Source organism: Pseudophryne corroboree, chromosome 6 (assembly GCF_028390025.1).
Source record: "Pseudophryne corroboree isolate aPseCor3 chromosome 6, aPseCor3.hap2, whole genome shotgun sequence".
In the NCBI taxonomy this organism is placed as follows: Eukaryota; Metazoa; Chordata; class Amphibia; order Anura; family Myobatrachidae; genus Pseudophryne; species Pseudophryne corroboree.
Genome location: NC_086449.1, coordinates 624,165,390 through 624,189,873, shown reverse-complemented (window position 1 = coordinate 624,189,873; position 24,484 = coordinate 624,165,390). Strand labels below are relative to the sequence as shown.

The following is a 24,484-nucleotide window of genomic DNA, read 5'->3' as shown; positions in this document are numbered from 1 at the left end:
CAAGCACAATGTCGGACAACTGGGAAGCGGACTTCCTGAGTAGTCACGATCTGCACCCGGAGGATTGGGGTTCCACCATCATGCGTTTCAGCAGATCTTCGACCGGTGGGGCTGCCCACAAATAAACATGATGGCTTCTCGACTCAACAAGTAGCTTCACTGGTATTGCTCACATACGAGTGACCCTCAGGCGAGGGCAGTGGGTGCACTGACATTGCCTTGGTCTTACCGGCTGGTCTACCTATTTCCTCCAATTCTGTTGTTCCCAAGGGTGCTCAAGTGAATCAGAAATCAAGGAATCCAGGAAATTCTGATTGCCCCGAATTGGCCTCGAAGGGTGTGGTACGCAGACTACTGGACATGTCCATCGAAGACCCTTGGCTTCTACCACTAAGATCTTCAACAAGGACCGGTCGTCTACCCGGACTTATGGCGACTTTGTTTGACGGCATGGAGGTTGAGTGGAACATCCTCGCTCACAAGGGCTTTTCCAGAAGTCATTGCTACCATGGTTCAGATTTGGGTGGGTTATTTTGTTTCTGTGTAGGGTAAATACTGGCTGCTTTATTTTTACACTGCAATTTAAATTTCAGTTTGAACACACCCCACCCAAATCTAACTCTCTCTCTGAACATGTTATATCTGCCCCCCTGCAGTGCACATGGTTTTGCCTAACTGCTTACAAATTTGCTGCTGCAATCAACTCTGAATTAGGCCCTAGGTCTCTACCCAATATCCCTTATGGATGAGAAAAGGATTTACAGGTAGGTAATTCAAATCTTATTTTTTTAACAGCTCGAGATACTGACCCTACTTGCTGGCTTGACTAATAGCCAGCCCAGATGCTGCCCCCACTTGCTGGCTACACAGAAACCCCCAGTAACAGACACATGAGAGAGTGGACGCAGGAGGACTACTCTTTTCAATGCGCACGGACAACTTTTCTCGCCAGACAATGTGCCCTTTTACTCAGGGGTAGGGAACTCTGCCCATCTGCACACTGTGATGTGTCCAAAAGTCGCGCTGACGTCAGTGTGGTGTGACTCGGAGGAGTCACTGTGCTAGGAGGGGAGAGTGCCAGGAGACAGGATTTTTTTGTCTGGCAGACCTCCCGAAAAACATCCTGGGGAGAGCACTGCATTGTACCTGGTGACAATCACCCTGAACAGAGATTCTGCTCATACCCTATACATATCCTGAGCCACATAACACATCAAGAATACCTTTTTGCCATGGTTATAAAAGCCTTGTCAAACAGAAGCGTCTAATCAATCCTAGCTCCCAATAAGCTCATTGACTGCAAACAATCATCGTACTTTAACACCTGACCACCTCCAGTGGATAACAATGCTTCAACCACTGCTCTGTCATACTGAACTAATCGCACCCCCACCCTCATGCCTGTGATACTGCTCTGTTTAACAGCATCCCCCTATCTGTCATTCTGCTCTAACCTCACATCATCCCGAGGCGTGTCGTACTACTAGGACAAATATTCCTCCATCTGTCCTACTGGCCTAACCGCACTTCCAGCCTCAGGCTTGTCATACTGCTCTGACAGCACCCCTCTCCCACCCATCTGTCTCTATAACACCACCCCCCATCAGTTATGCCATTGTAGAGCCCCTTACACGCATTACTCCTCAGTAAAGTCCCTTAAACATATTACGCCAGGTATCCCTAAATGCGCATTACGCCAGGTATCCCTAAATGCGCATTACGCCAGGTAGCCGTGAGAGTGTGTTTCGCTCTCCCTCCCTGCAGCTCTGGGACCCGCTGCTCCGCTACTCACAGTTCATTCAAAAACTGTATGCACGTGTACCTAGAAGAATTGATGCTGTTTTGAAGACAAAAGGTGGTTACACCAAATATTGATTTACTTTATATTTATCTTCTGTTCATTCACTTTGCTGTTTATTAATTGATAAAAAGAAACTCTTAACACTTCTATTTTTGAAAGCATTCTCACTTTGCATAATTTTTTCCACACCTGCCTAAAACCTTTGCTAGGGTGGCCAATCCCAGGATCAGAATCAACGGGATCCCGGGATTTAGGCCAAAAATTGGCCAGGATTGGAAGCTCCAATCCAGGGGATTGCAGGATCAGGTGGCCCTTTAATGCCGGGCAGCATTGAGCGTCCTCAGGACGTTCAGCGCTGCCGGGCTCCCTCCTTTCGGCTCCCCCTGCGCACGCCGCAGCGTAACCTGACTCTTGCGGTCACGCTACACAGTCACTAACCAGCCCATCACCCGACGCGAAGGTGGATGAGGATTCCCACCCTCCCGCCACAGCATTTAGGTGAGTTATGTGTGCGGGGCGGGAACGGGTGGACTGTGTAAAAAAAATTTTAAAAGCCAATCCCGGGTTTAACAATTTTTAAATCCCGATACCCGGGATTGAAAAAATGTCACGGTATTGGCTGCCTTAACGTCTGTAAAGTACTGGTATGAGAAAGATGGTAATAGTTGTTCCAATCTGTCCTTCAGGCTCTTTAAGTTCAAACTGAGGAGGGGTTAGAGGGGAGAAGCTTTTATACTGCTAAAATGTTGATGCCTCTATGCTGCACTAACCCCATGGTCATGAAGTGTCCCCCAGATTACGTCACAGAGATATTTTACTGGTGAATACTAAAAATCTTGTCATTCATTTGTTTCTCAAATCCCTTTTTTTTTTTTTTTTTTTTTTTTTTTCTCTCCCGACCTCCCAGTTTTGATTTCTGAAGTACTTTGCTTTTGCTTGGAGTTTGTTGCCCTTCAGTAAACTTTTTGAGAAATAGATTTAGCATCAGTTTATCAGCATTTTGTACGCTAGTTCCATACTTTTTGAACATAGCAATGATTTTGTCAGAATTGTGTACTTCAGAAATATATACAGCACTGGCAAACAGAAGCTTACAATTGTGGTTATAAATCAGACATTACTTTAATCTGTGTTTTTAGATGTTGATATCAAGGCTAGAGAAAAATAAAAACATGAAGGCTGAAGAGAGGACCGAGATTATGAAAACACTGAAAGAACTGGATGAGAAGATCTCTCAGGTCAAAGATGAATTAAAGACTCTTTCAGCCCCATCAAAAGTAAAGTCTAAGACAGAGGTATGCACTTACTGTAATGTATTTGTATGTATAAAATTAACACAGTGGGGTAAATTTAATAACCTGCGAACTATGGGCATACAGTATGCAGTTTCTTGGTGAGTCTGCCCAATGTTTTATAGCAGCATTAATCTAAAATGCAGTTTCTTGGTGAGTCTCCTTAATCAGTCACTTTACGCAAAAAACGACACCAAAAAAGTAAAAAAACTAATGTCGACCTTTTCATATGTCGACCTTTCATGTGTCGACCATGTGTCCATGTCGACCATGTCAATGTCGACCAATAGTGGTCGACCTAATGACTGTCGACCATAACATGGTCGACCATTCATACCGGAACCGGCAAAACTAGGGTGGTTTTGCCTTTAAATGATTGTCACTTTAAAACATTGTGCAGACTGGTCGGGAACCTGCAGATGGCTGCAATTCAAAAGCTATTACATTCAATGTTTTGGATGGCCCTTCCTTGTTTCAGCATGACAGTGCCCTATTGCACAATATGAGGTCCATAAAATATATACGTTATGGTAAGAACTTACCGTTGATAACGGTATTTCTCCGGCAGGGTCCACAGGTTATCCACAGGATAACAATGGGATATGATGGAGCGACAGCGGATTGTCACTGAACGATCAAAAGCTTTCCGGCCTCCCAGGATGCAACGGGCCCGTCTATATATCCCGCCCACTGGCTCAGGCAAATCGGTTTTTTGTTTGGTGCGGCAGGAGCTGGACCATGGTCAGCGGGCTGCTGTCTTTTAGCAGCCCGAAGCATTCTTGTATTTTATAGTCTTAATATTTTCTTTGAGTTATCTTTCTAAACAGCGTCTTACACGCATATTGGAAAGAGTCGCTCCAACAACTCTCCGCCGGGTCACGACAACGCTTACCCACGAATACAGTGCAGCAGACGTTACCAGGCTGTGGCCGGAGCACGGGGAGAAGGTAAGGCATCGGTTTAGCGTAGCATGCATGGAATACGGACACAGCCGCACTGTTTTGGGAGGAGACTACCGAACAGTAGCTGACGCGCCGCCACCACGGGTGCGCCAGTGCTAGGTCTTAGGGATCATAAGCACCAGGAATAGCATGAGGCCGCAATCCCTAGGGTTGATCTCAGCAGTGGGGAGTCAGACGCTCTCCTGGTCGCCCCTCCCCCCGGTTCATGACCAGTTTCCGCAGAGTCTCCCACCATGAACGGTTTCCTCGCTTTCGTCTCAGATGCTACCAGAGGGGACTTGGTCGCAGCAGAAGGCCTCTGCGTCGGTGTTCACTGAGCGCTACCATTAGAGATCCATTCGCAACATAGGCGGCTGTGTGACCACTGCGTCTGTGTTCCCTGAATGTTACCGTGAGGAGACTCGGTCGCAGTATAGGCAGCTGTGTGACCGGTGCGTCTGTGTTCACTATAGGTTCCTGGAGCGGCAGTGTACATTAGTAGCGTCTGGATCCACTCGGCATTAGCGAACGTATTGATCGATCACTGGAAGCGGGGTGAGTCTCCCTGTATCCCAATCTACTGAGCACAGGCTATACAGCACTAAAATGCTATCTACTTTGTCAGTATGAATTGTTAAGTTAAGTGCCTATTGCATATGAGTCTGTGTACATTTACTGTGGTTTTCTTCGCATTGCGTCTGAAATACGTTAGATCTGCTTTTCAGGATTCAGTAAGTGTTTGCCTACATACTTAAAGTGTTTGTAGTTGATGATGTGCTCATATGACTAATATATAACATGCGACTGACTGCTAGTGTGATTGCTGACTTTAATATATGTTTGTCAGTTGTTTCTGCTGATCCTCAATGCTGGTGCATGGGTAGGGTCAGATTGATATCACTTTAGAAGGTAAAAGTGATTACAGTCACAAATTGTGTAGAACACTGTGAAAGTGCTGACTATTTATCATGTCTAAGAGCGGCAAAGGTGACGAAGGTACATTTAAAGCAACACTCATATCATGTTTGTCTTGCAAAACTGTATTATCCTCACAGGATCTGATTCAGGATAATTTGTGCAAATTGTTTTGCTTTTCAGCAGAACACAAGGCAGATCCCTGTACACCATCAGGTACAGATCGATCCGCCTTGGGCTATGTCTGCACAGACATTGTCCAGTATAGCTGAACAGATAATTCCTACAGCTTCTGTACCAGGAATGGGGTACCCATACATGCAGCTCCCTACCCATGGTATATCATTCCCCCCAGCAGCTTCTCAAATGAAACAAGCTGATAAACCGATGGTAAGTAAATCTTCACCTTCACAGGCTACACATGATTCATCGGATGATGAAAGCTCTTATTTACTCTACTTCAGTATACAAAGAGGAGGAAGAAGAAGAAGGAGCAATGAAGGTTATTCTATCCTTAGAAGATTCCTCAGAGCCTGTGTTAAAAACCAAGGCACATGTGTTTAAACGTCCCAAGACAGTTGAGACTGAGTTTCCAGGGTCAGACCAGCTGACTGAAATCATGGAAGAGGCTTGGGCAACACCCAACAAAAAATATAGAATTCCCAAAAAATGGGACTCCAATTATCCTTTTCCAGCCGGGGACTGTTTAAAAAGTGAGGTTGCGCCTAAAATAGATACGCATGCAATTCCGATTAGTGCGAAAATCTATATTGCCTTTGCCATCAACATCCTTAAATGATGTCACAGATAGAGTGGATGGTTTTCTAAAAAACATATTTTCTCTGTCTGGAGCAGTCATAAGGCCAGCCATGGCTTCAGCCTGGATAGCAAAGGCAGTGGCTGCCTGGGCTGATGCATTGGAAAGTGATTTTTCATCAGCTTGTAGAGAGTAAAAATCTTATATAGCCCATATTAAACAAGCAGCAGTATTCTTGGAAGAAGCTGCATTAGATATGGGTACTATTGTTTCTAGGGCATCAGCCTCAACAATAGCTGCTTGCAGAGCAGTTTGGTTACGTACTGGGAAAGCTGACTCAGAATCCAAGAAGGTTTTGGAATCTTTGCATTTTTCTGGAAATATTCTATTTGGTAAAGAATTGACAGATATTCTGCAGTCAGAAGCATACTCCAAGAAGGTCAAGTTCCTTCCACATATAACACCAAACCTAGGTGTCCGGTTTTCCGTCCCTTTCGGTCTCAAGGAAAACAAAAGGGAAAAAGTGATCGTAAGCAGCCCCAATACAATAAGTTTGGTAAATCAAAAAAGCATTGAGCTACCAGAGGGCCAGCTTCCAAACCAGAAGATAAGCCATCAGCCTGATGGTGTCAGCCTCCACCTGGGGGATCCCAGGGTGGGGGGCCGACTTCTTCAGTTTGCACACATCTGGTGACAGTCTACAACAGATGTCTGGGTGCAAGAAGCGGTATCTCTAGGTTATGTTTTTCCCTTTAAGAAGCATCCTCCTCGAATGTTCTTCTGCACCAGCCCGTCTCGGGTAGAGACAAAGGCCAGAGCTTTGCAAGAAGCAGTTCAGAAATTGCTTCAGTCAGGAGTAGTCATTCCAGTACCCCCAGCACAACGTGGGGCAGGGGTTTTACTCCAACCTTTTTTTGGTTCAGAAGCCAAATGGGTCATTTCGGCCCATTCTCAATCTCAAAATGCTAAACAAATATATTTGGGTACCGAGGTTCCACATGGACATGTTACACTCCATAGTTTTGGCAATGGAACCAGGGGATTATATGGTATTCCTGTATATTCAGGATGCTTACCTACATGTTCCTATAGCACTGTCCCATCAGTGTTATCTCAGGTTCGCTATCCTCCAGCAGCATTTCCAGTTCCAGGCCCTACCCTTTGGGTTAGCCACAGCCCCCAGAGTATTTACCAAGATTATGGTGGTAATGGCAAGCAAGGGATAAGAATTTTTCCATACCTCCATGACCTTTTAATCCTGGCACAATCACAGGAATTGCTCCTGTGCCATCTCCAGCAGACAATAACAACATGTCTACAGAGGCACAGGTGGCTCATAAATTGGGAAAAATCTTCTTTGGTGCCGTCACAACGGATGACTCGCTTGGGGGCTGTACTGGATTCAGGTCTGCAGAAAGTTTTTTTACCTCGGAACAAGATATCCAAGGTACAGTCAAGAATTCAGGACTTGTTACACAGTCAGATTGTATCCATTCCCGCAGCCATGCGAGTGATGGGGTTGATGGTGTCAACATTCAACATGGTGGAATATGCACAATTCCATGCGAGGCCTCTGCAGCGTCTGATTCTGGCCAGATGGAATGGAGTACATCAGACAATAAAGAAACCGATGATGGTACTTCCAGTAAGTCATTAGCCTGGTGGCTACAGACATCCCATCTAGACAAAGAGAGACCCTTTTGGATATCAGATTGGGAGATCCTGACAACAGATGCCAGTCTTCAGGGCTGGGGAGCAGTGTCCGGAAAATTATGGTTCCAGGGACAATGGACAAGAGAAGAAAGTTGCCTGCCAATAAACCTGTTAGAACTCTGGGCCATATACATGGCACTGATTCAGGCAAAGGACATTCTTCAGGGAAAACCAGTCCAGATCTGCTCGGACTATGCAACAGCAGTAGCGTACCCTAACCATCAGGGAGGAACTCGCAGCCAAAAAGCAATGAAGGAGGTAAGTCACATACTAAAGTGGGCAGAACTTCATCTTCCAGCCTTGTCCGCAGTATTCGTTCCGGGAGTCTAAACTGGTGGTTGAGGTACGCTACTGCCGTCGCATTGTCCGGGCGGATCTGGACCGATTTTTCCCCCGAAGAATGTCCTTTGCCTGAATCCGTGCCATGTATATGGCCCGAAGTTCTAATATATTTATTGGCAGGCGATGGATACCTATATTGCTGTGTGAATGGATACCTTTTGACTGTGTAGCAATTCCTGAATCCTTGACTGAACTTTGGATATCTTGTTCAGAGGTAACATTACTCTCTGAAGACTTAAACCCAGTACAGCCCCCAAGTGAGTCATCCGCTGTGACGGAACCAGAGACTATTTTGCCCAATTTATGAGCCACCCGTGTTTCTGCAGACACATTGTCTGTTGCAGATGACATAGGAGCAATACCTGCTACTGTGCCAGGATTAAAAGATCATCGGGGTATGGAAAAATTCTTATCCCCTGCTGTCAGAGATAAGCTGCCATTACCACCATATTCTTGGTAAATACTCTGGGGGCTGCCCTGGCTCCATGGCCAAAGTGATGGAATGTAAGGTCTCCATGTGAAACTGAGGTACACAAATGTATTTGTTCAGCAGTTTTAGACTGAGAATGTGCCGAAATGACTCATTTGGCTTCTGAATTAAAAACAGTTTGGAGTAAAAACCCTGTCCTCATTGTGCAGGAGGAACTGGAATGACTACTCCTGATTGAAGCAATGTCTGAACTGCCTCTTGCAAATCCCTGGCTTTCATCTCTACCTTAGATGGACTGGTACAAAAAAACCTTTGAGTAGGGTACTTCTTGAAGGCAAAAGCATAACCTAGAGATACCGATTCCTGCACCCTGGCATCTGTTGTAGATTGCTGCCATATCTGTGCAAACTGAAGAAGTCGGCTCCACGTCCTGGGGTCCCTCAGGTGGAGGCCCGCACAATCAGGTTGATGGCTTATTATCTCTTTTACCAACCGGGCCTCTGGTAGCCCAATGCTTTTTAGTCTTACCAGACTTGTTGTATTGGGACTGCCTGCTATCACTTTTGCCTTTTAGCTTTTCCTTGAGACCGAAAGGCCGGAACTTTAGGTTTGAAATTGTATGTGGAAGGAAACTTGACCTTCTTGGAGTATGCTTCTGACTCCAAAATATCTGTCAATTCTTTACCAAAAAGAATATTTCCAGAAAAGGGCAGAGATTCCAAAACCTTCTTAGATTCTGAATCGGCTTTCCACGTACATAGCCAGACTGCTCTGCGAGCAGCTATTGTTGAAGCTGATGCCCTGGAGGCAATAGTGCCCATATCCAATGCTGCTTCTTCCAAGAACATTGCAGCCTGTTTTATATGTGCTATATGAGATTTTTGCTCTCTAGAAGCTATTGAAAAATCCCCCTCCAATGCATCAGCCCAGGCAGCCACTGACTTTGCCATCCAAGCTGAAGCCATGGCTGGCTTTATGACTGACTCAGACAGGGAAAAAATAATGTTTCTCTAACGTCCTAGTGGATGCTGGGAACTCCGTAAGGACCATGGGGAATAGCGGGCTCCGAAGGAGGCTGGGCACTCTAGAAAGATTTATGACTACCTGGTGTGCACTGGCTCCTCCCACTATGACCCTCCTCCAAGCCTCAGTTAGATCTTGTGCCCGGCCGAGGTTGGATGCACACTAGGGGCTCTCCTGAGCCCTTAGAAAGAAAGTATAGATTTAGGTTTTTTATTTTCAGTGAGACCTGCTGGCAACAGGCTCACTGCAGCGAGGGACTAAGGGGAGAAGAAGCGAACTCGCCTGCTTGCAGCCGGATTGGGCTTCTTAGGCTACTGGACACCATTAGCTCCAGAGGGATCGACCGCAGGCCCAGTCCTTGGTGTTCGGTCCCGGAGCCGCGCCGCCGTCCCCCTTACAGAGCCAGAAGCAAGAAGAGGTCCGGAAAATCGGCGGCAGAAGACATCAGTCTTCACCAAGGTAGCGCACAGCACTGCAGCTGTGCGCCATTGCTCCTCATACACACTTCACACTCCGGTCACTGAGGGTGCAGGGCGCTGGGGGGGGGGGCGCCCTGAGAAGCAATAATAACACCTTGGCTGGCAAAAATACCACAATATATAGCCCCAGAGGCTATATATGTGGAAAATACCCCTGCCAGAATCCAGAAAAAAGCGGGAGAATAGTCCGCGGAAAAGGGGCGGAGCTATCTCCTGCAGCACACTGGCGCCATTTCTCCTTCACAGATCCGATGGAAGGAAGCTCCCTGGCTCTCCCCTGCAGTCTACACTATAGAACAGGGTTAAAACAGAGAGGGGGGGCACTAAATTTAGGCGCAGTATAAATTATATAAAAGCAGCTATAGGGGACATAACTCAGTTAGTCCCTGCATTATACAGCGCTCTGGTGTGTGCTGGCATACTCTCACTCTGTCCCCCCAAAGGGCTTTTGTGGGTCCTGTCCTCATTGGAGCATTCCTTGTGTGTGTGCAGTGTGTCGGTACGGCTGTGTCGACATGTTTGATGAGGAGACTTATGTGGAGGCGGAGCAAATGCCGATAAATGAGTTGTCACCCCTGTGGGCCGACACCAGAGTGGATGGATAGGTGGAAGGTATTAACCGACAGTGTCAACTCCTTACATAAAAGGCTGGATGACGTAACAGCTATGGGACAGCCGGCTTCTCAGCCTGCGCCTGCCCCTGCCCAGGCGTCTCAAAGGCCATCAACGCTCCCTCAGATGGCAGAGACAGATGTCGACACGGAGTCTGACTCCAGTGTCGACGAGGTTGAGACATGTACACAATCCACTAGGAACATCCGTTACATGATCCCGGCAATATAAAATGTGTTACACATTTCTGACATTAACCCAAGTACCACTAAAAACAAAGGGTTTTATGTGTGGGAAGAAAAAGCAGGCAGTGTTTTGTTCCCCCATCAAATGAGTGAATGAAGTGTGAAAAAGCGTGGGTTTCCCCGATAAGAAACTGGTAATTTCTAACAAGTTACTGATGGCGTACCCTTTCCCGCCAGAGGATAAGTTACGCTGGGAGATATCCCCTAGGGTGGATAAGGCGTTCACACGTTTGTCAAGGTGGCACTGCCGTCTTAGGATACGGCCACTTTGAAGGTACCTGCTGATAAATAGCAGGAGGCTATCCTGAAGTCTGTATTTACACACTCGGGTACTAGACTGAGACCTGCAGTCTGCTGCAGCGTGGTCTGTACCCCTTTCAAACAGGGATACTATTTTGCGAACATAAGACGTCGTCTTATATATGAGGGATGCACAGAGGAATATTTTGCCGGCTGGCATCCTGAATTATTGCAATGTCCATTCTGTCAGGAGGGTATTGGAGACCCGACACTGGACAGGTGATGCTGACTTTAAAAGGCACATAGAGCCTTATAAGGGTGAGGAATTGGTTGGGGATGGTCTCTGGGACCTCGTATCCACAGCTACAGCTGGGATGAAAATATTTTACCTCAGGTTTCCTCACAGCCTAAGAAAAGCACTGTATTATCAGGTACAGTCCTTTCGGCTTCAAAAAAGCAGGCGGGTCAAACGAGGGAAGAGGAAAAAAGCTGCACCAGCAGCCAGTTCCCAGAATCAAAATTCTTCCCCTGCTTCCTCTGAGTACACCGCATGACGCGGGGGCTCCACAGGCGTAGCCAGGTACGGTGGGGGGCCGCCTCAAAAATTTCAGCTATCAGTGGGCTCGCTCACAGGTGGATCCCTGGATCCTTCAAGTAATATCTCAGGGGTACAAGCTGGAAGTCGAGGCGTCTCCCCCCCGCCGTTTACTCAAATCTGCCTTGCCGACAACTCCCTCAGGCAGGGAGGCTGTGCTAGAGGCAATTCACAAGCTGTATTCCCAGCAGGTGATAGTCAAGGTGCTCCTACTTCAACAAGGACGGGGTTACTATTCCACACTGTTTGTGGTACCGAAACCAGCCGGTTCGGTGAGACCCATTTTAAAATGGAAATCCTTGAACACTTACATAACAAAGTTCAAGATGGAATCGCTCAGGGCGGTTATTGCAAGCCTGGACGAGGGGGATTACATGGTATCCCTGGACATCAAGGATGCTTACCTGCATGTCCCTATTTACCTTCCTCACCAGGAGTACCTCAGATTGTGGTACAGGATTGCCATTACTGTCCACGGCACCGAGGGTGTTTACCAAGGTAATGGCAGAAATAATGATACTCCTTCATAAAAAGGGAGTTTTTATTTATCCCATACTTGGACGATCTCCTTATAAAGGCAAGGTCCAGGGAGCAGTTACTGGTCGGAGTAGCACTATCTCAGGAGGTGCTACAACAGCATGGCTGGATTCTGAACATTCCTAAGTCACAGCTGGTTCCTTCCACTCGCTTACTGTTCCTGGGGATGATTTTGGACACAGAACAGAAAAAAGTGTTTCTCCCGCAGGAGAAAGCCAAGGAGCTGTCATCTCTAGTCAGAGACCTCCTAAAACCAAAAAGGGTATCGGTGCAGCGTTGCACACGAGTCCTGGGAAAAATGGTGGCTTCATACGAAGCAATTCCATTCGGCAGGTTCCATGCGAGGACTTTCCAGTGGGACCTCTTGGATAAGTGGTCGGGATCGCATCTTCAAATGCATCAAATGATAACCCTGTCTCCAAGGACCAGGGTGTCTCTACTGTGGTGGCTGCAGGGTGCTCATCTTCTAGAGGGCCGCAGTTTCGGCATACAGGACTGGGTCCTGGTGACCACGGATGCCAGCCTTCGAGGCTGGGGAGCAGTCACACAGGGAAGAAACTTCCAGGGCCTATGGTCAAGTCAGGAGACTTCCCTACATATAAATTCTGGAACTGAGGGACATTTACAATGCCCTAAGTCAGGCAAGGCCCCTGCTTCAAAATCAGCCGGTACTGATAGTCAGACAACCTCACGGCAGTCGCCCATGTGAACCGACAGGGCGGCACAAGAAGCAGGATGGCAATGGCAGAAGCCACAAGGATTCTCCGATGGGCGGAAAATCACGTACTAGCACTGTCAGCAGTGTTCATTCCGGGAGTGGACAACTGGGAAGCAGACTTCCTCAGCAGACACGACCTACACCCGGGAGAGTGGGGACTTCATCCAGAAGTCTTCCTGCTGTTGGTAAACCGTTGGGAAAGGCCACAGGTGGACATGATGGCGTCCCGCCTCAACAAAAAGCTAAAGAGATATTGCGCCAGGTCAAGGGACCCTCAGGCGATAGCTGTGGACGCTCTAGTGACACCATGGGTGTACTAGTCGGTTTATGTGTTCCCTCCTCTGCCTCTCATACCAAAGGTACTGAGAATAATAAGATGGCGAGGAGTAAGAACGATACTTGTGGTTCCGGATTGGCCAAGAAGGGCTTGGTACCCGGAACTTCAGAAAATGATATCAGAGGACCCATGGCCTCTGCCGCTCAGACAGGACCTGCGTCAGCAGGGGCCCTGTCTGTTCCAAGACTTACCGCGGCTGCGTTTGACGGCATGACGATTGAACGCCGGATCCTGAAGGAAAAGGGTATTCCGGAAGAAGTCATTCCTACGCTTATTAAAGCCAGGAAAGATGTTACAGCAAAGCATTATCACCGCATATGGCGGAAATATGTTGCATGGTGCGAGGCCAAAAAGGCCCCAACAGAGGAATTTCAACTAGGTCGATTTCTGCATTTCCTGCAAGCAGGAGTGAATATGGGCCTAAAACTAGGCTACATTAAAGTACAGATCTCGGCTCTGTCGATTTTCTTTCAAAAAGAACTAGCTTCAGTACCTGAAGTTCAGACATTGTGAAAGGAGTGCTGCATATTCAGCCCCCGTTTGTGCCTCCTGTGGCACCTTGGGATCTCAACGTGATGTTGAGTTTCTTAAAATCACATTGGTTTGAGCCACTAAAAACCGTGGATCTGAAATATCTCACGTGGAAAGTGGTCATGTTATTGGCCTTGGCTTCAGCCAGGCGAGTGTCAGAATTGGCGGCTTTATCATGTAAAAGCCCTTATCTGATTTTCCATATGGATAGGGCAGAATTGAGGACTCGTCCCCAATTTCTCCCTAAGGTGGTGTCAGCGTTTCACCTGAACCAGCCTATTGTGGTGCCGGCGGCTACTAGTGAATTGGAGGACTCCAAGTTGCTAGACGTTGTCAGGGCCCTGAAAATATATGTTTCCAGGACAACTGGAGTCAGAAAATCTGACTCGCTGTTTATCCTGTATGCACCCAACAAGCTGGGTGCTCCTGCTTCTAAGCAGTCTATTGCTCGCTGGATTTGTAGTACAATTCAGCTTGCACATTCTGTGGCAGGCCTACCACAGCCACAATCTGTAAATGCCCATTCCACAAGGAAGGTGGGCTCATCTTGGGCGGCTGCCCGAGGGGTCTCGGCTTTACAACTTTGCCGAGCAGCTACTTGGTCAGGGGCAAACACGTTTGCAAAATTCTACAAATTTGATACCCTGGCTTGAGGAGGACCTGGAGTTCTCTCAATCGGTGCTACAGAGTCATCCGCACTCTCCCGCCCGTTTGGGAGCTTTGGTATAATCCCCATGGTCCTCACGGAGTTCCCAGCATCCACTAGGACGTTAGAGAAAATAAGAATTTACTCACCGGTAATTCGATTTCTCGTAGTCCGTAGTGGATGCTGGGCGCCCATCCCAAGTGCGGATTGTCTGCAATACTTGTAAATAGTTATTGTTAACTAAAGGGTTATTGTTGAGCCATCTGTTGAGAGGCTCAGTTGTTTTCATACTGTCAAACTGGATATAGTATCACGAGTTGTACGGTGTGATTGGTGTGGCTGGTAAGAGTCTTACCCGGGATTCTAAATCCTTCCTTATTATGTCAGCTCGTCCGGGCACAGTGTCCTAACTGAGGCTTGGAGGAGGGTCATAGTGGGAGGAGCCAGTGCACACCAGGTAGTCATAAATCTTTCTAGAGTGCCCAGCCTCCTTCGGAGCCCGCTATTCCCCATGGTCCTTACGGAGTTCCCAGCATCCACTACGGACTACGAGAAATAGAATTACCGGTGAGTAAATTCTTATTTCTCTGACGTCCTAGTGGATGCTGGGAACTCCGTAAGGACCATGGGGAATAGCGGCTCCGCAGGAGACAGGGCACATCTAAAGAAAGCTTTAGGATCACCTGGTGTGCACTGGCTCCTCCCCCTATGACCCTCCTCCAAGCCCCAGTTAGATTTTCTGTGCCCGACGAGAAGGGTGCACACTAGGGGCTCTCCTGAGCTCTTTGTGAAAGTTTTAGTTTAGGTTTATTATTTTCAGTGAGACCTGCTGGCAACAGGCTCACTGCATCGAGGGACTAAGGGGAGAAGAAGCGAACTCACCTGCGTGCAGAGTGGATTGGGCTTCTTAGGCTACTGGACATTAGCTCCAGAGGGACGATCACAGGTTCAGCCTGGATGGGTCACCGGAGCCGCGCCGCCGGCCCCCTTACAGAGCCAGAAGAGCGAAGAGGTCCGGAAAAATCAGCGGCAGAAGACTTTCCTGTCTTCAGAAAAAGGTAGGCGCACAGCACCGCAGCTGTGCGCCATTGCTCTCAGCACACTTCACACTCCGGTCACTGAGGGTGCAGGGCGCTGGGGGGGCAGCGCCCTGAGACGCAATAAATCGATAGAAAACCTTTTATGGCTAAAATAAATGCATCACATATAACTCCTGGGCTATATGGATGCATTTAACCCCTGCCAAAACATACAAGAAAACGGATGATAGGCTCCGCCCCTTTCTCGGCGTCCTTATCTCCTCAGCACACTGGCGCCATTTTCCCTCACAGCTCAGTTGGAGGGAAGCTCCCTGGCTCTCCCCTGCAGTCACTACACTACAGAAAGGGGTTAAAAAAGAGAGGGGGGCACAAATTAGGCGCAGTATAAACAATACAGCAGCTATAAAGGGAAAAACACTTATATAAGGTTATCCCTGTATATATATAGCGCTCTGGTGTGTGCTGGCAAACTCTCCCTCTGTCTCCCCAAAGGGCTAGTGGGGTCCTGTCCTCTATCAGAGCATTCCCTGTGTGTGTGCTGTGTGTCGGTACGTTTGTGTCGACATGTATGAGGAGAAAAATGATGAGGAGACGGAGTAGAGTGTCTGTAATAGTGTTGTCACCCCCTGGGGGGTCGACACCTGAGTGGATGTACTGTTGAAATTGCGTGACAGTGTCAGCTTTGTATAAAAGACAGTGGTTGACATGAGACAGCCGGCTACTCAGCTTGTGCATGTCCAGACGTCTCATACAGGGGCTCTAAAGCGCCCGTTACCTCAGATACAGACGCCGACACGGATACTGACTCCTGTGTCGACGGTGAAGAGACGACCGTGATTTCCAATAGGGCCACACATTGCATGATTGAGGCAATGGAAAAAGTTTACACTCTTCTGATAATATAAATACCACCAAAAAAAAGGGGTATTATGTTTGGTGAGGAAAAACTTCCTGTAGTTTTCCTGAATCTGAGAAATAAAATGAGGTGTGTGATGATGCGTGGGTTTCCCCCCGATAACAATTGATAATTTCTAAAAAGTTATTGGCAGTATACCTTTTCCCGCCAGAGGTTAGGGTGCGTTGGGAAACACCCCCTAGGGGGGATAAGGCGCTCACACGCTTGTAAGAACAAGGGCTCTACCCTCTCTGGAGATGGCCGCCCTTAGGGATCCTGCTGATAGAAAGCAGGAGGGTATCCTAAAATGTATTTACACACATACTGGTGTTATACTGCGACCAGCAATCGCCTCAGCCTGGATGTGCAGTGCTGGGTTGGCGTGGTCGGATTCCCTGACTGGAAATTTGATATCCTAGATAAGGACAGTATATTATTGCCTATAGAGCAATTAAAAGATGCATTTCTATATATGCATGATGCACAGCGGAATATTTGCCGACTGGCATCAAGTATAAGTGCGTTGTCCAATTATACCAGTAAAGTGGTCAGGTGATGCGGATTCCAAACGGCATTTGGAAGTATTGCCTTAACAAAAAAGGGGATGTACCCCAGGTCGCCTCTCAAAATAAGACGCCGTATTATCAGGCGCAGTCCTGGTTGGCAAGCGGACAAAAGGGTTCCTCTTTTCTGCTCGTGACAGAGGGAGAGGAAAATGGCTGCAGAGATCAGCCAGTTCCAAGGAACAGAAACTCTTTTCCGCCTCTGCCAAGCCCTCAGTATGACGCTAGGGCTTTACAAGTTCAGGCACGGTGGGGTCCCGTTCTCAATGAATTTCAGTGCGCAGTGGGCTCACTCGCAAGTAGACCCCTGGATCCTTCAGGTAATATTTCAGGGGTACAAATTGGAATTCGAGACGTATCCCCCTCGCCGTTTCCAAAGTTCTGTTTTACCGACGTCTCCCGCTGACAGGGAGGCAGTTTTGGAAACCATTCACAAGCTGTATTCCCAGCAGGTGATAATCAAGATACCCCTCCTGCAACAGGGAACGGGGTATTATTCCACACTATTGTGGTACCGAAGCCAGACGGCTCGGTGAGACCGATTTTAAAATCTAAAATCTAAAATCTTTGAACACTTGCATACAGAGGTTCAAATTCAAAATTGAGTCACTCAGAGCAGTGATTGCAAACCTGGAAGAAGGGGACTACATGATGTCTCGGGACATCAAGGATGCTTACCTTCATGTCAAAATTTACCCTTCTCACCAAGGGTATTTCAGGTTATGGTACAGAACTGTCACTATCAGTTCGGACGCTGCCGTAGGGATGGTCCACGGCACCCCGGGTCTTTACCAAGGTAATGGCCGAAATGATATCCCTTCGAAGGAAGGAAATTTTAGTTATCCCTTACTTGGACGATTCCCTGATAAGGGTAAGATCCAGGGAACACTTGGAAGTCGGTGTAGCACTATCTCAGGTAGTGTTGCGGCAGCACGATTGGATTCTCAATATTCCAAAATCGCAGCTGGTTCCGACGACTTGTCTTCTGTTCCTAGGGATGATCCTGGACACAGTCCAGAAAGAAGGTGTTTCTCCCGGAGGAGAAAGCCAGGGAGTTATCCGAGCTAGTCAGGAACCTCCTAAAACCGAACCAAGTCTCAGTGCATCAATGCACAAGGGTTCTGGGTAAAAATGGTGGCTTCCTACGAAGCAATCCCATTCGGCAGATTCCACGCAAGACTTTCCAGTGGAACCTACTGGACAAATGGTCCGGGTCGCATCTTCAGATGCTTCAGCGGATAACCCTGTCACCAGGGACAAGGGTATCCCTCCTGTGGTGGTTGCAGAGTGCTCATCTTCTAGAGGGCCGCAGATTCGGCATTCGGGACTGGGTCCTGGTGGCCACGGATGCCAGCCTGCGAGGCTGGGGAGCAGTCACACAGGGAAGGAATTTCCAGGGCTTATGGTCAAGCCTGGAGACATCTCTTCATATAAACATTCTGGAACTAAGGGCCATTTACAATGCCCTAAGTCAAGCGAAACCCCTGCTTCAGGGTCAGGCGGTATTGATCCAATCGGACAACATCACGTCAGTCGCCCACGTAAACAGACAGGGCGGCACGGGAAGCAGGGGGGCAATGGCAGAAGCTGCAAGGATTCTTCGCTGGGCGGAAGATCATGTGATAGCACTGTCAGCAGTGTTCATTCCGGGAGTGGACAACTGGGAAGCAGACTTCCTCAGCAGACACGATCTACACCCGGGAGAGTAGAGACTTCATCCAGAAGTCTTCCACATGATTGTGAACCGTTGGGAAAAACCAAAGGTGGATATGATGGCGTCCCGCCTCAACAAAAAACTGGACAGGTATTGCGCCAGGTCAAGAGACCCTCAGGCAATAGCTGTGGACGCTCTGGTAACACCGTGGGTGTTCCAGTCAGTGTATGTGTTCCCTCCTCTGCCTCTCATACCAAAAGTACTGAGAATTATACGGCAAAGGGGAGTAAGAACGATACTCGTGGCTCCGGATTGGCCAAGAAGAACTTGGTATCCGGAACTTCAAGAGATGCTCACGGACGAACCGTGGCCTCTACCTCTAAGAAAGGACCTGCTCCAGCAGGGGCCTTGTTTGTTCCAAGACTTACCGCGGCTGCGTTTGACGGCTTGGTGGTTGAACGCCGGATCCTGAAGGAAAAAGGCATTCCAGATGAAGTCATCCCTACCCTGGTCAAGGCCAGGAAGGACGTAACCGCAAAACATTATCACCGCATTTGGCGAAAATATGTTGCGTGGTGGGAGGCCAAGAAGGCCCCTACAGAGGAATTTCAACTGGGTCGTTTCCTCCATTTCCTGCAAACAGGACTGTCTATGGGCCTAAAATTAGGGTCCATTAAGGTTCAATTTTCGGCCCTGTCGATTTTCTTCCAAAAGGAACTGGCTTCAGTGCCTGAAGTTCAGACATTTGTAAAAGGGGTACTGCATATACAGCCTCCTTTTGTGCCTCCAGTGGCACCTTGGGATCTCAATGTTGTGTTGAGTTTCCTAAAGTCACATTGGTTTGAACCACTCACCACTGTGGACTTAAAATATCTCACATGGAAGGTGACGATGCTGTTAGCCCTGGCTTCAGCCAGGCGTGTGTCAGAATTGGCGGCTTTATCATATAAAAGCCCTTATTTAATATTTCATTCTGACAGGGCAGAATTGAGGACTTGTCCTCAATTTCTACCTAAGGTGGTTTCTGCATTTCACATGAAGCAACCTATTGTGGTACCTGCGGCTACTAAGGACTTGGAGGATTCCAAGTTGCTTGACGTGGTCAGGGCCCTGTAAATATATGTTTCCAGGACGGCTGGAGTCAGAAAATCTGACTCGCTGTTTATCCTGTATGCACCCAACAACCTGGGTGCTCCTGCTTCTAAGCAGACGATTGCTCGTTAGATTTGTAGTACAATTCAGCTTGCACATTCTGTGGCAGGCCTGCCACAGCCAAAAATCTTAAAATGCCCACTCCACAAGGAAGGTGGGCTCATCTTGGGCAGCTGCCCGAGGGGTTTCGGCTTTACAACTTTGCCGAGCAGTTACTTGGTCAGGAGCAAATACGTTTGTAAAATTCTACAAATTTGATACCCTGGCTGAGGAGGACCTGGAGTTCTCTCATTCGGTGCTGCAGAGTCATCCGCACTCTCCCGCCCGTTTGGGAGCTTTGGTATAATCCCCATGGTCCTTACGGAGTTCCCAGCATCCACTAGGACGTCAGAGAAAATAAGATTTTACTCACCGATAATTCTATTTCTCGTAGTCCGTAGTGGATGCTGGGCGCCCATCCCAAGTGCGGATTGTCTGCACTACTGGTACATAATTATTGTTACCAAAAAATTCGGGTTATTGTTGTAGTGAGCCATCTTTTATAGAGGCTTCTCTATTATCATGCTGTTAACTGGGTTCAGATCACAAGTTGTACAGTGTGATTGGTGTGGCTGGTATGAGTCTTACCCGGGATTCAAAATCCTTCCTTATTGTGTACGCTCGTCCGGGCACAGTATCCTAACTGAGGCTTGGAGGAGGGTCATAGGGGGAGGAGCCAGTGCACACCAGGTGATCCTAAAGCTTTCTTTAGATGTGCCCTGTCTCCTGCGGAGCCGCTATTCCCCATGGTCCTTACGGAGTTCCCAGCATCCACTACGGACTACGAGAAATAGAATTATCGGTAAGTAAATTCTTATTTTTTTTAGAAAACCATCCACTCTCCTATCCGTGACATCATTTAATGATGTTGAAGGAAAAGGTAATGTAGATTTTTGCACTAATCGAATCACATGCGTATCTATTTTAGGAGCCACCTCCCTTTTTAAACAATCCCCAGCTGGAAGAGGATAATTGGAATTCCATTTCTTAGGAATTCTTAACTTCTTCTTAGGTGTAGCCCAAGCCTCTTCCATGATTTCCGTCAGCTGATTTGACCATGGAAACTCAGTCTTAACTGTTGGGACGTTTAAACACAGGTGCCTTGGTTTTTAGCACAGGCTCTGCTGAATCCTCTAAGGATAGAATGGTTTTCATTGCTTTAACTCTGATATATCCACTGAGCTGTGACCTTCCTCCTCCTCCTCCTTCGTATGCCGAAGTAGAATTAATTGAGCTTTCATCCTCCAATGAATCCTCATCTGAACCATGTGTAACCTGTGAGGATGAAGATTTACTTACCACCGGCTTAGCCTGTTTCTTTTGAGAGGCTGCTGCTGGAAGTGATACAAAAGTGTGAATCTGCTTGTAAGGGTTAATCGTGTAACCTATCCCCGGTACAGGGGTTGGAGGAATTATCCGTACAGTTGTACTGGATAAAGTCTCTGCAAACATAGCCCAAGGTGGATCAACCTGCACCTGAAACTGCCTTGTATTTTTCAAGAACCCCTGGTGAAAGCTAAAACAATTAGCACACAAACCATCCTGAACCAGATCCTGAGAAGATAACACAGCTTTGTAAGACAAACATGATATGAGTGTTGGTGTTGCTGTGTGTGTATCTTCTTCACCTCTGCTGCTTTTAGACATGATAAATAATCAACACTTCCACAGTATACTACACAATGTGAATGTAATCATTTTAAGTTTTTTAAAGTGACATACAATCCGACCCTACCCATGCACCAGCAATGAGGATCGGACTAAAACAAAACTGATAGAATATAGTAAAGTCAGCTATCACACTAGCAGTCACATGTTATACATTAGTATAATAAGCTATATGAGCACATCATCAACTACATTTCAAGTATGTAGGAGAACATATTATTGAATCATGTTTAAACAGATCTACCATATTCGGATGCATTGCGAAAAAAACAATATATGTATACAGACTCGTATGCATTAGGCACTTATCTAACTATTCATACTCAAAAAGGTAGATAGAGACTTAGTGCTGTATTACCCTTACTCAGTAGAGTGGGATACAGGGAGACTAGCCTCGCTTCCAGGACCGATCAATACATTAGCGAACGCTGAGTGGATCCAGACGCTACTAGTGTACACTGTTGCTCCATGAACCTACAGTGAACACAGACGCACCAGTCACACAGCCGCCTATGCTGTGACTGGGTCCCCTCGTGTACAGCGTCTGAGACGGAAGCGGGAAACAGTTCATGACGGGAGACTTGGAGGAAACTGGTCATGAACCGGGGGACTTGGAGGAAACTGGTCATGAACCGGGGGGAGGGACGACCAGGAGAGCGTTTGACTCCCCACTGCTGACATCAACCCTAGGGATCGCGGCCCCGTACTATTCCTGGAGCCTATGATCCCTAAGGCCTAGCGCTGGTGCACCCGAGGTGGCAACCGCATCAGCGACTGTTTGGTGGTATGCTCCCAAAATAGTGCGGCTGTGTCTGTATGCCCCTTCTAAGCAGAACCGATGCCTTACCTTCTCCCTGTGCTCCGGCCACAGCCTGGTAACGTCTGCTGGACCTGCTAGTATATCCGACACAGACGCCTGCCGAAACAGCACTGTGTACGTCGGTAAGCGTTGTCGCGACCCGGCAGAGTGTTGTTGGAGCAACTCTTTCTAAGGTACGTGTAAGAAAGATTTCTCAGAAAAAATAGACTATAAAAATAAAATAAGAAAGCTTAGGGCTGTTAAAACCAGCAGTCCTCTGACCATGGTCCGGCTCCTGCCGCACCAAACAACAAACTGATTTGCCTGAGCCAGGAGATAGGGATATATGGATGTGCCCGTTGCATGCTGGGAGGCCAGAAAGCTTTGACCGATTGGTGCAAATGCGCTGTCGCTTCATCATATCCCATTGTTATCCTGTGGGTAACCTGTGGACCCTGCCGGAGAAAATTGTTTTGCCAAGTTTCATATGAAAGATTTTATTATTATTTTCGCTAACATCCTAGTGGATGCTGGGGACTCCGTAAGGACCATGGGGAATAGACGGGCTCCGCAGGAGACTGGGCACTCTAAGAAAGATTTAGTACTACTGGTGTGCACTGGCTCCTCCCTCTATGCCCCTTTTCCAGACCTCAGTTAGAATCTGTGCCTGGAAGGAGCTGGGTGCATTTTAGTGAGCTCTCCTGAGCTTGCTATTAAGAAAGTATTTTAGTTAGGTTTTTTATTTTCAGAGAGCTTCTGCTGGCAACAGACTCTCTGCTACGTGGGACTGAGGGGAGAGAAGCAAACCTACTAACTGCGGCTAGGTTGCGCTTCTTAGGCTACTGGACACCATTAGCTCCAGAGGGATCGAACACAGGAACTTAACCTTGGTCGTCCGTTCCCGGAGCCGCGCCGCCGTCCCCCTCGCAGAGCCAGAAGACAGAAGCCGGCGGGTTGAAGCAAGAAGACGTCAAAATCGGCGGCAGAAGACTCCTGTCTTCATATGAGGTAGCGCACAGCACTGCAGCTGTGCGCTATTGCTCCCACACTAACCCACACACTCCGGTCACTGTAGGGTGCAGGGCGCAGGGGGGGGCGCCCTGGGCAGCAATTGAGTACCTCCTGGCAAAAAGCAGCATATATACAGCTGGGCACTGTAATAAGCATGAGCCCCCGCCATTATTTTTACACAAAATCGCGGGACAGAAGCCCGCTGCTGAGGGGGGCGGGGCTTCTTCCTCAGCACTCACCAGAGCCATTTTCTCTCCACAGCTCCGCTGAGAGGAAGCTCCCCAGGCTCTCCCCTGCAGAAGAAGAGGGTGAAAAAGAGAGGTGGGAGGGGGGCACATAAATTTGGCGTAAAAACAATATATACAGCAGCTACTGGGTTAACACTAAGTTACTGTGTGATTCCTGGGTCATATAGCGCTGGGGGTGTGTGCTGGCATACTCTCTCTCTGTCTCTCCAAAGGGCCTTGTGGGGGAACTGTCTTCAAATAGAGCATCCCCTGTGTGTGTGGTGTGTCGGTACATGTGTGTCGACATGTCTGAGGTAAAAGGCTCCCCTAAGGAGGAGATAGAGCAAATGTGTGTGAGAGGGTGTCTCCGTCGACAACGCCGACACCTGTTTGGATATGTGTAAGTGCTAAGGTGAATTTATTGCACAAAAGATTAGAGAACAGACAGGAAATCTACCCATGTCTGTACCTATGGCGCAGAGACCTTCAGAGTCTCACAATGCTCACTATCCAAAATAATAAACACTGATATCGACACGGAGTTTGACTCCAGTGTCGACTACGATAATGCAAAGTTACAGCCAAAATGGCAGAATAGTATTCAATATATGATTATTGTAATAAAAGATGATTTGCATATCACTGATGACTCATTTGTCCCTGACACAAGGGTACACATGTTTAAGGGGAAGAAAGCTGAGGTAAATTTCCCTCCTCTCATGAGGAAAAAGAGCGGGAATCTCCAGACAAGAGACTGCAGCTTCCCACAAAGAATTCTCAGGCAGTATCCTTTCCCCACTAGGGCCAGGATGTGACGGGAATCTTCCCTTAGGGTGTCACGTTTGCCCAGAAGGTAGCCCTAGCTATTCTCAGGGATCCTGCAGATAGCGTGCACATTCTGGTACACTACTCAGATCGGCGATCGTGTTGGCATGGGTTTATAGCGCTGGGGCGGCGTGGACAAGGTACCTTATCAGCAGAAATTGAGACCCTAGTATGTGTGTGTGTGTGTGTGTGTGTGTATATATATATATATATATATATATATATATATATATATATATATAGAGAGAGAGAGAGATATGTATATATATTAAAGATGCTGTCTTAAGAGATATATATAATCAAACATGCCCAAAGAGACATGAGTATACTGGGTCCTAGAGTCAAAGCTATGTCGATTTCTGCTTGACGTGTCCTGTAGAATATGCAATGGATAGATGATGCCTACTTAAGTGGCATATGGAAGGCTGAGGATTGTGTGGAGAAGGGTTCTCGGACC

General features: G+C 47.6%; 1 protein-coding gene across 3 annotated transcripts in view; it reads left to right on the top strand.

Annotated features, from left to right (window-relative positions):
- RBM27 (RNA binding motif protein 27) overlaps nt 1-24,484 on the top strand; it is a 455,159-nt gene that overhangs the window by 383,644 nt on the left and 47,031 nt on the right. For all 3 annotated transcript variants that reach the window (XM_063928111.1, XM_063928110.1, XM_063928112.1), the window contains one exon: nt 2,941-3,096. In XM_063928111.1, coding sequence (XP_063784181.1) covers nt 2,941-3,096 — 156 coding nt within the window. The remainder of the gene's footprint in view (nt 1-2,940; nt 3,097-24,484) is intronic.